At 38.3% G+C, this 16,748-nt stretch overlaps 1 protein-coding gene across 8 annotated transcripts in view; it reads left to right on the top strand.

Moving 5' to 3' along the window:
• GULP1 (GULP PTB domain containing engulfment adaptor 1) overlaps nucleotides 1–16,748 on the top strand; it is a 289,955-nt gene that overhangs the window by 194,251 nt on the left and 78,956 nt on the right. For 6 of the 8 annotated variants that reach the window (XM_043505461.1, XM_043505459.1, XM_043505460.1 and 3 more), the window contains one exon: nucleotides 16,328–16,399. The exons of the other annotated variants lie outside the window; for them this stretch is intronic. In XM_043505461.1, the coding sequence (XP_043361396.1) occupies nucleotides 16,328–16,399 (72 nt within the window). The remainder of the gene's footprint in view (nucleotides 1–16,327; nucleotides 16,400–16,748) is intronic. 8 annotated transcript variants of the gene reach the window in all.

The following is a 16,748-nucleotide window of genomic DNA, read 5'->3' on the forward strand; positions in this document are numbered from 1 at the left end:
AGTTATAATTATTGAAGTTATGTCATATGATTAACTTACTAGAGTACAGAATTTATTGGCATTTACTTTTCATAATGGAATGTCAAATAACATGACAACTTACTCATATTTGAAAAATTTGAATATGAGAGAGCATCCTGGTAGAAAATAGTGGTTTGGTGAGTACTGATTACATGGCTCTGGTGATCTCATTTATACCTAGCAATTGATATTGCCTCAGAAGAATCTAATTCCGGCTGTAAGAAATTAAGCATAATGGACTACTTTGTCTATTGTCTAGTTATGTGTTGTGCTTGATGGTCCATGATTAAGGTTGTTGCTGAGTTTCCATTGTATGTGAAATTACTTCTCAGATCAATAGACAAAGGACTACTGTATATTCACTGATCTATGAAGTCTATATATATGGCTAAAGAGGAGAAGTGGACAAGAGATTCCTGAATCATGATACATTAAAAAACAAATATATTTATTGAAGTTCAAGAACTCTTCTTTTTTTTAAGTGAACACAAATTCTTTGAGCCAAAAGTTAAAAATAACTTAAACTGGTAACAGTTAGCATAGGAAGTTTTGTGGATAAGAAACAATCTAGATATAGAATCAAATTTTCTGAATTTAGGCATTCAAATGATATTTTGCGGATCTAAAATGAGTGGATGCTTAAATGTCAACTTGAGCACCTATATGTGGAATTTGTCTTCCTAAAGTAGGTGCCCAAGTTTGAAAATTAGCCCACATTCAGTATGCATACATAGAATGGTTCAGATTTACTCACACTACAATAGAACCTCAGAGTTACGAACACCTCAGGAATGGAGGTTGTTCATAACTCTGAAATGTTTGTAACTCTGAACAAAATGTTATGGTGGTTCTTTCAAAAGTTTACAACTGAACATTGACTAAATACAGCTTTGAAACTTTACTATGCAGAAGAAAAATGTTGTTTTTAACCATCTTAATTTAAATGAAACAAGCACCGAAACAATTTCCTTAGCTTGTTGAATCGTTTTTAACTTCCCATTTATTCTTTTTAGTAATTTACATTTAACACAGTATGTACTGTATTTGCCCTTTTTTTTTCTTTTGTCTCTACTGCTGCCTGATTGTGTACCTCTGGTTCCAAATGAGATGTGTGGTTGACCGCTCAGTTTGTAACTCTGGTGTTTGTAACTCTGAGGCTCTACTGTACACAATATGTATCATGAATATGGAGATATTTGCATGAGAAATGTCACTGTAGGCTTTGAGTTCCTGGATCTGCTCACCAAATCATATAGGTAGGGATGTGCTAGAAAGGGTTACATTTCAGCAGTAAGTGTAAAGTTGCCACACACAGTATTGTCAAACCTACGTGTTCAAAAGTCATAAGTCAAGGATCAAAATATTACAAGATTGGCTTAAAAATAATGATAATTTTAAAATATGCATTTTTAGTTTTCTTTCGTTTGTTTTTTCAGCACTTAGGGTTCACATTTTTTAGCTTTTTCCCACAGCTATGAAGCCTAGAATCTTTTTCTTTTTATAGGTTTCAGAGTAGCAGCCGTGTTAGTCTGTATTCGCAAAAAGAAAAGGAGTACTTGTGGCACCTTAGAGACTAACAAATTTATTTGAGCATAAGCATAAGTTAGTCTCTAAGGTGCCACAAGTACTCCTTTTCTTTCTTTTTTATGAAAGCTGTGTATGACTCCAGAAAGTCAGGGCTTTAAGTAAACCACAAATATCATGGCACTTGTAATAAAATTACAAGAGTTGGTAACACTGCATGTATTCTTACAGGACACTATGCAGTGCTGTCCTTCCTGATGACTCTCTTGCACTTCCTCAGAGAGATTGGAACCAGATGTAGAGACTAAGGGCTTGTCCACACTGAGACTTAGTGCGTGGCAAGCCAGAGTGTGAATGTACAATGCACAAGCCTGCTGAATACTAAGTGTTTGTGTGTTCTGCACAGCAGGGTGCACATGACAACTCAGTGCATGGCAGGCTAATGCACTGTAGAGTTACACCCCAACTTGCCATGCAGTTGTAGTAGGGATTAGTGCTCTATACAGTTTTTAAATACAATTAGCACTGCTGACAATGAATGATGACTAGCTGTATAACACCATCTTCCCCGCACAAGCAAATCCTCATAGGTCATTAAGAGAGATTGAGAGCCCCCAATAACAGAGGTTTCTAAACAAGTACAAATAGTGAAGACAAAAACATTGCAAGCTGATAGCATTACTACTTTGGCCCCCCCCACAGCACAAATCCACCCCTCAGGTGATAACTGAGTGGAGATGCCCTGTTCTAATTGTCTGTAATGTGTGCAATGTCACAGGAATGGTGAAAGATCTTCAGTTTCAGGGGAACAAAACACTCACAAAGCTACGTAGCTCACAAGTTTTGTGACAGTGTTCCCTCATGTATCTCTTCCAGCAGCTGTACAGGATGTGAAGGTGTCCATGAGCACAGGCAGATGTCATCCTCTGCCTTCCTGCTATGCCTACATGTGTGTACATATGGTATCCCTGATTTCCCTTGCCCAGTGGGAACCACGACCACCATGCGCGTGGGTCGGATCCTGCTGCCTGTACAGTTTGCAAACCAGATTTGTCCTGAGCCCACTCAGGATGGAAGAACTGCTTTTTACCCTCACAAATATTATGGAGTGCATAGTGGGGGACTATTATATGATAGTGTGTGCCACATTGGCATCCAGACAGGTGCATATTCACCACCACTGAGTTTTCAGCCTACTAAATGTGCACTCCATGACCATTCTGCTGCTACTGAGCTTGTAACTGAATTCCCTTTTTCCAGGGTCGCTGATGTTGGGGTATGGTTTCATGAGCCAAGTTAGGAGTGGGTACGTAGGGTCCCCCAAAATAACAGTTGGCACAAAAACACCATCCAGAACAATATCAGTTCTGGGGAATATCAGTCCCTTCTTCCTCCTTCAAGTACAATCCTGTTGGCATCATGAGAGTTTCCCACATTTGTGTTCATGAATCTGCCTCTGTGGTCCACTAAGCTTTGCAGAATGAGTGCACAGTAACTTTTCAGTTCACATATTCACTTGCCTCTTGTGCTGGACAAAGTATTCAGATATGGCTGCCATTGATGTCCCTTGCACAGTTCAGAAACCACATCCTCTGAAATCCACCTATTATGTCTGGAACTTCTCTTATGGCAAACACTGTGGGTAGAGCACAGTGTTAGTTGAAACAGTATGGCAAACACCTGTGTGTAGAGCACAAATCTGCACAACCACTACCCGACAGTGGACTTTCCATCTCCAAAGTAGTTTGCAATGGACCTGTAGCTGTCTGGTGTTGCCAGCTTCTACAAGGCAAGAGAACCCACTTCTGAAGCAGTATGGCTTCCCTGTATCTGCCATTGAAAGTTTGGTGCAAGCTCCTCACACAGCTCCATGAAGGTCTGTTTCCTCATTCTGAAGTGCTGGTCGTCCCAGGTTTCCAAAGTGATGTGATCCTACCACACCATGCCGGTTCTCCTGCACCAGAAGTGACAGTCTACCCATAGGTATACCAGGGAAATACTGGCATTCACTGTATCTGAATGAATTAATGGTCATTGACCTTCAGTCATCTGTCTTCAACATATCAGAAAGTTCTGTCTAAATTCCATCCAGCTTCCTGATGATCACCTTCCACTGCATAACCATTTGTCCCACAGTAAGGAGCAGGACCAGAACCGCTTCATCATCCCAGTGTTTCATGTCTTCCATCCAGTTTGCAGGAAGTAACAATAGGGGAGACATGATCAGGAACTTCCATTAGCAAATATGTGAAGGCAGGGGACAGGAAGGACTGGCAGAGAAAAAAAGGGAAAAAGTGTTGCTTTATATATTGAAATGTATACACTTGGACTGAGATTGAGATGGAAATAGGAGACAAACTTCTTGAAAGTCTCTGGGTAAGGATAAAAGGGGTAAAAAAACAAGGTTGATGTCATGGTAGAGGTCTACTACAGACCACCTAGCCAGGAAGAAGAGTTGGATGAGGCTTTTTTAAAAATGGCTAATAAAATCATCCAAAGCACAGGACTTGGTGGTGATGGGGAATTTCAACTACCCAAACATCTGTTGGGAAAATAACACAGCAGGGCACAGTTTATCCAACAAGTTCTTGGAATGTATTGGAGACATTTTTTTATTTCAGAAGGTGGAGACAGCTACCAGGAGAGAGACTGTTCTAGATTTGATTTTGACAAATATGGAAGAACTGGTTGAAAATTTGAAAGTGGAAGGCAGCTTGGGTGAAAGTGATCATGAAGTGATAGAGTTCATGATTCTAAGGAATGGTAGGAGGGAGAACATCAAAATAAAGACAATGGATTTCAAGAAGGCAGACTTAAGCAAACTTACGGAGCTGATATGTAAGTTCCTCTGGGAAGCAAGTCTAAGGGGAAAAACAATAGACAACAGCTCGCAGTTTTTCAAAGAGAAATTATTAAGGGCACGAGCAAACTAACCCACTGCGTAGGAAAGATAGTAAGTATGGCAAGAGTCCACCATGGTTTAACCAACAGATCTTCAATGATCTAAAAATCAAAAAGGAGTCCTACAAAAAGTGAAAACTAGGTCAAATTACAAAGGATGACACAAGTATGTAAGGAAAAAATTTGAAAGGACAAGGCACAAAACAAGATCAAACTAGACCAGTCCTTGCTTACAGACAGCCCCCCAACCTGAAGCAAATACTCACCAGCAACCCCACACCACACAACAAAAACACTAACCCAGGAGTCTATCCTTGCAACAAAGCCCTTTGCCAACTGTGTTCACATATCTATTCAGGGGACACCATCATAGGGCCTAATCACATCAGCCACACTATCAGAGGCTCGTTCACCTGCGCATCTACCAATGTGATATGTGCCAGCAATGCCCCTCTGCCATGTACATTGGCTAAACTGGACAGTCTCTACGTAAAAGAATAAATGGACACAAATCAGACATCAAGAATTATAACATTCAAAAACCAGTCAGAGAACACTTCAGTCTCTTTGGTCACTCGATTACAGACCTAAAAGTGGCAATTCTTCAACAAAAAAACTTCAAAAACAGACTGCAGCAAGAGGCTGCTGAATTGGAATTAATTTGCAAACTGGATACAATTAACTTAGGCTTGAATAAAGACTGGGAGTGGCTGTGTCATTACACAAAGTAAAACTATTTCCCCTTGTTTATTTCCCCTCCTACTGTTCTTGTCAACTGCTGGAAATGGCCCACCTTGGTTATCACTACAAAAGGTTCCCCCCTCCCACCGCTCTCCTGCTGGCAATAGCTCACCTTTCCTGATCACTCTTGTTACAGTCTGTATGGTAACACCCATTGTTTCATGTACTCTGTGTATATAAAACTTCCCCACTATATTTTCCACTGTATGCATCTGATGAAGTGAGCTGTAGCTCACGAAAGCTTATGCTCTAATAAATGTGTTAGTCTCTAAGGTGGCACAAGTACTCCTTTTCTTTTTAAAGGGGAACAAGAAAACGTTCTATAAATATATTAGAAGAAAGAGAAAGACCAAGAACAGGGTAGGCCCATTAGTCAATGAGAAGACAGGGGAAATAACAGAAAATGTGGAAAAGGCAGAGGTGCTTAATGACTTCTTTGTTTCAGTTTTCACCAAGAAGGTTGATGGTGATTAGACGTCTAATGTATTGAATGCCAGTGAAAATGAGATTGGATCAGAAGAGGCTAAAATAGAGAAAGAACAAGTTAAAAATTACTTGGACAAATTAGATGTCTTCAAGTCACCAGGGCCTGACTGAGGAAATATCTGAGCCATTAGTGATTATCTTAGAGAAGTCATGGAAGACAGGAGAGATTCTAGAAGACTGGAAAAGGGAAAATACAGTGCCAATCTATAAAAAGGGAAATAAGAACAACCCAGGGAATTACAGACCAGTCAGCCTAACTTCTGTACCTGGAAAGATAATGGAGCAAATAATTAAGCAAGCAGTTTGCAAACATCTAGAAGATAATAAGGTGATAAGTAACAGTCAGCATGGATTTGTCAAAAAGAAATTGTGTCAAACCAACCTGATAGCTTTCTTTCACAGGGTAACAAGCCTTGTGGATGCGGGGGAAAGTGGTAGACATAGTATATCTTGACTTTAGTAAAGCTTTTGATACTGTCTTGCATGATTTCTCATAAATAAACTAGGGAAATGCAATCTAGATGGAGTTACTATAAGGTGGGTGCATAACTGGTTGGAAACTATTCCCAGAGAGTCGTTGTCAGTGGTTCACAGTCATGCTGGAAGGGCATAACGGGTGGGATCCCACAGAGATCAGTCTGGATCTGGTTCTGTTCAACATCTTCCTCAGTGATTTAGATAATGGCATAGAGTGTGCACTTATAAAGTTTGCAGACGATACCAATCTGGGAGGGGTTGCAAGTGCTTTGGAGGATAGGATTAAAATTCAAAACAATCTGGACAAACTGGAGAAATGATCTGAAGTAAATAAGTTGAAATTCATTAAGGACAAATGCAAAGTACACCATTTAGGAAGGAACAATCAGTTGCACACACAGAAAATGGGAAATGACTGCCTAGGAAGTAATACTGCGGAAAGGGATCTGGGGTCATAGTGGATCACAAGCTAAATATGAGTCAACAGTGTAATGCTGTTGCAAAAAAAGCAAACATCATTCTGAGATGTATTAGCAGGAGTGTTGTTAGCGAGACAGTAATTCTCAGAAGTAATTCTTCTGCTCTACTCTGCTCTGATTAGGCCTCAACTGGAGTATTCTATCCAGTTCTGGGCACCACATTTCAGGAAAGATATGGACAAATTGGAGAGACTCCTGAGAAGAGCAACAAAAATGATTAAAGGTCTAGAACATGACCTATGCCTGTCACCAACTCTGAAGCTGTCATGTTTACATATCTGCTCTGGTCAGTTTACATGTCAAATAATTCAGAAAAAAAAAGCCAACAAATTGACAGCAGTATCTGTTATCTTGTACTATGGAAACATGTATCTTCCTCAGACTTGCCTACCCCTTATTATTTGTATGGGAGCTGCGGGAAGAGGCGCGGGCCAGGCCACTGCTTCCCACAGCTCCCATCGGTCAGGAACGGAGAACCATGGTCACTGGGAGCTGTGAGCAGCCATACCTGTGGATGCTCAGGTAAACAAAGCGTCTCGCGGCCCACCAGGGGCTTACCCTGAACAAGCCGTGAACCAAGTTTGGGAACACCTGCTATAGAGCCTATGAGTCCTACTGCCTGATCCTGCAATCCTTGATTCACGTAGGCTTAGATTATGCACAAGAGAAACACTCCGAGCCACTTTTCCTCCCCTCCTTGCTCCTGGGGAGTAGTATTGTATTGGTTGCCTACACCAGCAATACATCGCTACCCTTGGCCGGAAAGACAACAGGAGCAATCCACTCATTCCCCATCCTCTTGTTCTGGGAAAAAAGTAAGTTTGCATGTAACCCTGCTTATTCTTTCATGCCTGTAGCTAAGATTCAGGTAGCCCTCACAAGTTGAAAGGGATACTGTTTATTCTGCCTTTCACAGACTCATGGTCTGAGTCAAAATCTGGCTCTATAGGTTTTCAGGATTCAGGTTTGGAGTGTAAGATCTTCAGGGCATGATCATCTGGTTACTTCTTACTAAATTAATTCTATGTCTCTGCCATTGGAGGGGTCTTGGACATTGGTGCACCTCTGTCCCTTTTGTTTTCTGCCTGTGGCACATAATAGTTCAGTCTCCTGAGATACTTTAATTGTAATACTTTGATCTAATTCTGGTTGTTTATTTGGTGTGGGGATAGCTGGATGATGTTTTATGGCCTGTGATGTATAGAAGGGTTAGACTACGTGATCTGGTGGTCCCTTCTGACCTTAAATGCCAACTCTTTAAAAACGTGCCTGTAAATGCTGTTCAAATCTATAACACTGTAGGATATGTTTTGTTTTGTTTTTAATTACCAATATCTTCTGTCAAGATAAGCTTTGTCCTTTGCAGGAAGTAATGCTTCCATCTCTTTGGTCTAATCTGCTCTTATCTTCCTTGTAGAGATGTGGGCAGTATCTTTTAATGTTATAATTTCTTTGGGATTTGTTATTCTTACTCCTATTTACAGTCTGATGGCTACACCATTATCTGATTTTTTTTAATACATCACGTTAATTGCCTTTCTTACAGATCCCTGCAGTGTTCTTTCTCTGATAAACCTGAGAACTTACTTTGATTACTTACAAAGTTTTGGCAATTTTGGAGACAAATTCTGCTTACAAATGAGCTGGGTCAGCTAATACAAATTTATACTCTAGAATCTAGATTCTTGCCCTTTTTCTCTCTTTCAAGCCTGGAGGTGTGCTTAGCAACAGTGGGTCAAATTCAGTGATAAATCAAAAGGAATCTAAATGGTATAATTCACATATTCTTCTGGTCTCCTTGGCTTTTAAACTACACCAAATTAGATTCAGTTGCACTCAGCCTCCCTTACCCCCATATCCACTTAGCAATATGCAAATTTGTAACCTACACTTCTTTTCCCATAACCTCTGAATTTGGCCAGGTGGGAGAGGTCAGAAGAGTGGTGTAGCAAGAGAAGCTATGAACTGAAGGATGTAAGAAGACATAAATTAAAGCAGAAGCTAGTCTATTTCCCACATTCCTATTCTATTGTGCTGAGGTGGCCTATTTTAACCTATGCTTTCTCTTTGGTTCATTTCCTTCCTGTATCTTCTGGCCTACTGATATGTAAGTTACACCAGTTTAGACTCCCTTAGGCTATGTCTACACTACAAGCTAGGGGTGTGATTCCCAGCTTGTGTACACAAAGCCATGGTAGTTCAATGAGAGCTAGCCTGAGTATAAATTGCAGTGAAGTTGAAGAAACACGAGCTTCAGCATAGGCTTCCTCCACTCGTCCACAATGAAGTCCATGCTGCCACAACTTTGCAGCTACCAGTACTCAAGCAAGCTGGCTCAGGGAATCGCTGTACTGAAACTGAAGAGTGATTGCAGCTTGTGTAGATATACCTAAATAATTACAACACCTCTAGACACCTAGAAAAAAGTGCAAATTAAACCAGTTTATATTCCCTTGGATTAATTTAGAATTTGCCACATTTGCCATATCTTCAACATTCTCAATGAACAAGACAATTCTTTTTCTTGTTAAGTAACTAAAAATCTAATTTATAGCCCTATTTCTTCTAACTTGAGATTCATCATCTCTTCAGACTGGTTTCATCATCTCTTCAGAATTGTTCTGCAGTCTGGGTTCTCCTGACTAGAATAAGATGTTTATCATCCTTTCCGTTTACTAAAAAAGAACACTTTTGCAGCCTATTACTGAGTCTGGACTGTATTTGATTTATTATGCAAATCTCATAGAACAGCAAAGAAGGTCCCTATTCCCACAGCCTTAGAAGATAAGCTCAGAGGGTTTTCAATCAGTTGCCAAAGACTGCAAGCCATTGCTCTCAGAGCCTTTCAGGGAATCCAGTAGTGTCCATGCAGTATTGAGTAGTTTCTTAAATGTGCTTCCGATCAGAGACCCTGGACCCAATCAGGTTCCTTTCTGGGGAATTAATATTTATTTGGACTATTTTTTCCAATATTTATTCACATCCTGGAAAGGACACTGCTATACAGGCCCTGTGTCCCCATTAACAGTGCCCGTACTAACGGTGGCTGCACTTAGAGAAAAGTCTTACCTGTTAATTATTTTCCAAGGTGTGGCCCTCCTAGGACTCTCCTATGCACACACACACTCTGACAAAGGTTTTAGCTAAGAGGGAGATCAGGAAGGCTATCTCAGCTGGAACTGATTGTAGGAGAATCATGAGGGGGAATGGCACAAGAGCCAAAAGTATTTTTAAATAATGCATCCATATCTCAGACTGGAAGACAAGACACCCCACCCCCAAGTCTACACTAACATTGCTCATACCTTGAGTAATGATTAGTAAGTTAGAAATATATTCATCTAACTATTTTCAGCATGAATTCAGAACAACTGTTTGGTTTCATTTGCAACTTTTACCCTTCTGAAGCACTCCATTTTTGTCCCCCTGTTATTGTTTTGTTTCATTACATATCTTCATTATTGTAGTGTTGTGAGATTTGGGTATATTTAATCTTACTTTCAGCAGTAAATCAACATCTTTCCAACTTCTACTTTTTAAAGAGTTAATTTATCAGCAGCAGGTTTCTAGTGAAATTTACATTGCTTTCTTCCTTTACATTTCTTTCCTTCCTTAATGTATGAATTTGGTGGGTACTTTATTTTTTCTGTTGCTACCTTTAAATTCAGATAAATGAGAACTTTTAACATTCAATGATTTCAAAGCTACAAGGAAATTCTCATTCAGAAAGATTAAAAGCTTGAGGGTTTTTTAAACTAGGACTGCGGTAACAAAAGAAAACACATCTTATTATTGCATCAGTAAAATATCCTGCACTGCTCTCTACTGGGAGAGTGGAATTTAAAGCTTTAATATCCTAAAATGCATCTAAAACTAGTCTACCAGTCAGATTTATCATTAATGTACCATCATCTTTTTAAAGTGATCAGAAGTTAATTATTGAAACTTGTTTTTCTGGATCTTATATTTTGAAATTTTTTTAATTCATTCTGAAAGATAGTTTTTCAGTGTAAAAATGTTTTAAAGAAGTAGAGTATATAATTAAATCTAAAATATAGTGTCGGGAGGGGAAGTATTACCTCAGTAGAAGAAGAGATTATGACATTAGCCATTGTGGACAATGGACAAAATATAGTAGAAGCTCTAGACATCATTATTCCTTTATTAATACATAACTACTTAACATGCTAAAATGTGATAAGCTGGTCAGGTAAAAAGGATTCCGAGTCTAGACAGAGTTTAAACAGACTTGGTTGTGTTCATCTACACACAAAAAGCAAATGTTAAGAGAGCCCTCTTTTTATGGAAACAAAAATGCAGCTGGGCTTCAGCCAAGGTACAATTACAAAGTCTCCCATTAGCTTAAATGGGACTTGGGTTGGCTCTAAATGCACCTTGCTTAAGCTGAATTGAAAACAAAAGTCTCAAATGTAACTGTCTTCAACCAAAGTTCTGGAGGACAAATGATTCCCACCCTGAGGAGAGGGGGCTGCTTTCTAGCTCCTTGCCTGACACAGCCCTCTGGGCCGTGTTTCTCTTGTTGGGTGGTGGGCCAGGTTTGTTACCTTGCTGAGATCAGGGCAGGTAAATTTGCTCCTTCTAACCTTTGATTGTAAACTTTTTGGGGCAGGGACTGTCTTTCTGCTGTGTGTTTATACAATGTGTGGCCCAAATGGGGCCCTGGTCCCTAACTGAGGCACCGAGCTGTTACCACAATACACATAATATCCAGAAGGGTAGTCTCTGGTGAGTTCAATACAGAGTTGTATATCAATAAAATGTAGTATCTGTGATATAATAATGGGTCAATAGTGCCTGTAAAATAGATTAGTAACTAACAGGAGCAAAATAATAAACAATATTATAAAATGTCAAAGAGAGTAAGACCGTGTCCAATATGTTTTAAATATAAAAGTCTGTATTATGGAGTCTGATTTGACCTGTCTCAGAGGATTCATTGACAGGATTCCTGATAGGTACAGGTGCAAGTGAGATCAGAATGAGTCCCATGGTTAAAAGCACAGCTTTTGATTAATCTGTGGAGAAAATAAATGTTTGGAAGAAAGGCAAACAACAATTAAAATATATACTATTTTGTATAAAAATAAATCAACTTTACAACAGTTTAATATATATTTGTACAAAGTTTTAAAATTCATCAGTTTTGAAAATCCAGTGTTTTAAAATATACAAATGAAAACTTAACACAGCATTACTAAATGTTTGCTTTAGCTCTAGACTTGCACTTGAAATATTTGACAAAGATAAATATAGTCACATAAGTATTATACTGTGTACCTTTTTGTTTGGAATGTTTACAAAAAACAGAAGGATAAATCTGTTACATGAATAATTATTTTATCAGTTGCAAATATCAAGTATAATTAGGAAATGTAATCAAATAAAAATATGTATTTTCTCCAAAGTCAATCCATGCTGTAAAGTGAGTAAGTGAACAATCTCAAGGCATTAATATATTGACTGTACACTGCATAAAGGATAAACTCTTAAAAGAGAAAAACTTTACATATATCATGAAGAGATGTTGATTTGTTTTTCATTTCCCCATGGAAGTCATTGTACTAACTGTATCAGAAGTATTAATTCAATGACTAGAATTGTTCATATTATTATTAACTATTTATTTTATTATATTTTATTATTTTATTTCATTTGTTTATTTCAGTGGTGCCCAGAGATGCTAACGGTGACTGGGGACCCATTGGTCTAGGGCTTGCACAAACACTAATCTCTGTCCCGAAGAGGTTACGATCGAAAGCCCTGAACCCTGATTAGGTGCCAATTGTGCAAACACTTACATATTATGAGTGGTCCCACTGAAACCAATAGGACTCCTGATGGTCTTTAAATTAAACATGCATGTACATGTTTGCAGGATTGGCACCTAATATTTGACAAGGCTCAACAATTGGGCAAAATAAACAGAAGGAAGCAATTGAAAAGAGAGGATGTGGGCAACAGTGATAGGAAATATGTAGTTACGTAGACGAACCACATGCACATTTAAATGGTTATAGAGTCAGATGGTTTTTAAATTAGAATTAACTAATCAACATTTTCTGAATTTTGAGTTTTTGACAAGGTTTTCGGTTGAAAATTCAGTTTTAATGAGGAAAAAATAAAAAATATATCATTTTTTGCAGATTGATCAACTCTAATTATAATATAAATACTACATAAAATATGGTTTTGTTCATTGTTAAACTGTACAAAGTTTGTAGCTTTACACTTATGTCTTACCCAAAGACAAAAGGAGACAGTTAATTTACAAAGGTCATGGGTGAAACATGGCAAACATGTAATAGTCAATTATTAACATTATTATAAAAATAAGGACATACCTGAATGAAACAGCTGCAGTCAGTGGATGCCATAAACAAATTTCAGATACAGACAACTTAAATAATGACATTAGCCCGTGGACTCAGATATTGTATAAATAATATTGACATTTATGCTACAAACCTTCATTACGTTTTTAGAATAAATGTTTCCCATTATCTTTTCCTATGCTGCATACTTTATTATGTATAATCTTTGATTCCACATGCAGTATAAAATTGTTGAGTTTAATAAAACCTGTTATAGTGATGCTAGATGTCAAAACTAATATTAATCCATGAGGCACTGCATTGCAAATGATTGGAAGAATTCTGATTAGTTAATTTCTCTTCCATAAATATTGATGTAACTGACAAAATATTTCCATATAATTTATGGGAAATGCATAGTCTTCATTGTTGATTTGTTTTTGGAAGATTTTGCATAATCTACATTTACATAGGTTTTGAATGGCTTTGTCACGTAATCATGTAATCTTATGCTTGCAATACTTTATCTTTCTATTTTAGATGTCTGGCCCCATCCCTTTGCTCCCCACCCCCAAGTGCTCAGTCTGGAATATACCTGAGGAGTATTAAAATTTTAAAAGTTTTATTTCTACTTTTGGGAATATTCATTGTGGATATCCATGTACAAGCTGCCGTTTGAAATCCATGTAAATCAACAGTACCTATAACATGGATTTTTACTGCTGTAGCGAGTGTCAAATGTAGACTCAAAAAGAGACAAATTTGATAGTAATTTTGTTTTCCTTTAAACCTGTTTTGAGAGGTGGTGGGCTCCTTACCCTGTTAACTCTTTTGGACATGTTAGGTGCAACCACATAAAACTATTAAGAGGCACCCGTGGGAGAAGTTCTCTTGTGCCCAGGTCTGCACACCCATTTATTCATGCCACCTCCACACACACAATCCTCACTTCTGGGGCTCACTCATGAATCCTGCACCAATATTCCATCACATATATTACACTCAATACCACCCACATGCTCAAATACCACATATACACACCCCACCCCAATTACTCCTTGCAATCTATTCTCATGTATATACATATCCATATTCCCCTTTCATTCTTACCTATCCACACTCACGCTTCTGCCCTTTTACCCATCCACTCCTCACTCCTGCCTCAGCTTTGGGCATATTCCGGTGCTCTAGCTCCTACCTCCTCACACATACCTATCCACCCTGTCCCCTTCTTTCTCATCTCTCTCACATACAGCATCAGAGAATTGTTCTTGTCCACCCATAGACAGACATGTCCACTCCATCACTTCTGCTCCCAATATATCACTTCCTCATCTAAAAGAAAAGGGGGAAAGGATATGGACTGAGAGAGCCTCTTTACAGTCCAGGGCTCAAAGCTCAGGGGAGGAGGAGTTGAGGGGGTTACAGAAAGATCTTCACTACCCGCCTTTACATGGACGTATGGAACTAGAGCTATTGGACGGTCTTCAGTCTCCTTCTCTGATGGTACAGCTGCTGAGCTAGTTTTAGTTCCCTAAACAAGAGAGCTGCTGGGGAGGATGAGCCAGAGGCAGGATAGCGCACTGGGGTGAACGCTTTGCTGAACACATGCATTTACTTTGGGGCAGGGAAAGAGAATTGCCACTGGGGCACCTGGCTATATTTGTGATGGAGGGATATCAATAGAGAGAGGGGAGAAAAGACATATACCTCTCCCTCATGTGAACTCTTTAAAATTATTCCCTGAGTGTCATTTATCCAGGGAAGAACTTTCCCTCTATTTTAAGACCTCAGGAGATGCACTGAGTATGTCAACAATTCATAATAATAAAAAAAAACCCAGTGTGTAAACCTTTTGCTGTGGCAAAACATCTCTCTCCCAAGTCTGGTATTATAGTAATGTTGAGTGTTGATGACAAATGTGCATGGTATTTTTATGTACACGTTGTACTCAAGATGGCACATTCTACTCAGGTAATAGGAACAGATTTTTAGTGAGACTGTGTTGTTTATTATAAGATCTATCGATGGAGTAGGTAAACTTTTATATAGGTGCACTGTAGTTTCTTCAAAATGATCACAGATAAAGTACATTGCTCTGAGTAAAGTAGCTGTACTGTAGCAAGAAATTTAATAAAATTCTTATTAAGCACCTTAGGGAATTAGAAGAATATTGGAAAACTGCTGTAACATGAGCAGCTTGTGAATTGCTTTGAAGTCGCGTTAAATTCACAATTCATGCACCTCTCTGTGCATTATGTATGTTGGTACAGATGAATGAAAATCAAATATTGCACAAAGAAACCTGCTTTTTATTCATATTTAGAGTATGTGTATATATGTATTTCTCTGATTATTTTTCTTAAATTTTCCAGAGTCCTCAAAACTTACATGTCTAAATCATTGTCTTAAGTTTTTGTGTTCTTCTTTTCTGACAGAATTGTACATACGCAAACCCTCAGACATGGGTAAAAAAAATGTGTAATTTTATGTAGAAATCAGATAGATAGGTACATAATTACTTGATTTAAGCCCACAAACACAATCTGAGCACCTCCACTGCACCTTACACATGAAAGTTTTGGAATCCAAGCAATAAGCATGGAAATGTCTTAAGAAAGGTGCTTTTGGCCTTCAAATCTCAAAGCTAGGGGAGGTTTCAGAGTAGCAGCCGTGTTGTATTCGCAAAAAAGAAAAGGAGTACTTTTGGCACCTTAGAGACTAACAAATTTATTTGAGCATAAGCTTTCGTGAGCTACAGCTCACTTCATCGGATGCATTCGGTGGAAAATACAGTGGGGAGATTTATATACAATCTTTTGCCAGTGTAAGTCAGAAGCTATTCCACTGAAGTCATGTATTCCACAATGAGAGTGGAATCAGTCTTCTAATTATCCTTCACCATGCTTGTGAAGCAACCTAGTTCAAACTGGTAGCTGAATTTACATGTTGGAAACATCTTATTTCACTGTTGCTTCTAAAATATTTGCACTGTTCCATTCTTTCCCGACAGTCATGACATTTCCATTATGGCAATGCCAGGAGGAAAAGAGTAAAATCATATTCTACAAAGGGAAAGTAACTTGATGAGAAACTCAAGGACTTCTGTGAGATCAAACTAAGTAAAATGGGTTTCAAAGACTGCATCAAAAAACTTTGATGTTTTCACTCTAATTAGGAGTTTAATTTCTATTGCCTTCATTTCCTTTGATTAAAAATAGCTATATTAAGATCCACCATTAGACAACAAAATCAAGTGCTGAAAGAATTGTATTTCCAAAATACTATTTACAAAGTTAATCAGTAAATTGTGGATATCACAATTTCAGCATATCACATTTTTCTCACAAATTACAATATTTTCAGTTTCTTGGCAGTACAGAAGTGGAGCAGCCCAAAGGTACAGAAGTTGTGAGAGATGCTGTTAGAAAACTAAAGGTAGGGAAGCATTTTTATAAATATAGATAAAACCAATGCATATTATATTATATTATATATAGCTAAATAAATGACGGTGGACATTTACAGCATGTCAAAAGCTGTGACTTTTACTAACCTCACTACTATGTAAATACTTCTGTATTGTGTATATACCACCAGATCTTCTACTCTTCTGCCCAAATGTTTCGAAGACTGTCTTGGTAGGAAAGATAACTACCAATAGTAGCATAAAGTTCAGTGCCTTCATGTATAATACCTGCATTCAGCAAATTGTTTGGACTTTATTAATTCTAAATTATTTATCAACAGTTTTATTTAGTTTCAGCAACCCATATGTGGTGATTGA

This window comes from Dermochelys coriacea, chromosome 11 (assembly GCF_009764565.3).
Source record: "Dermochelys coriacea isolate rDerCor1 chromosome 11, rDerCor1.pri.v4, whole genome shotgun sequence".
NCBI lineage: Eukaryota > Metazoa > Chordata > Testudines > Dermochelyidae > Dermochelys > Dermochelys coriacea.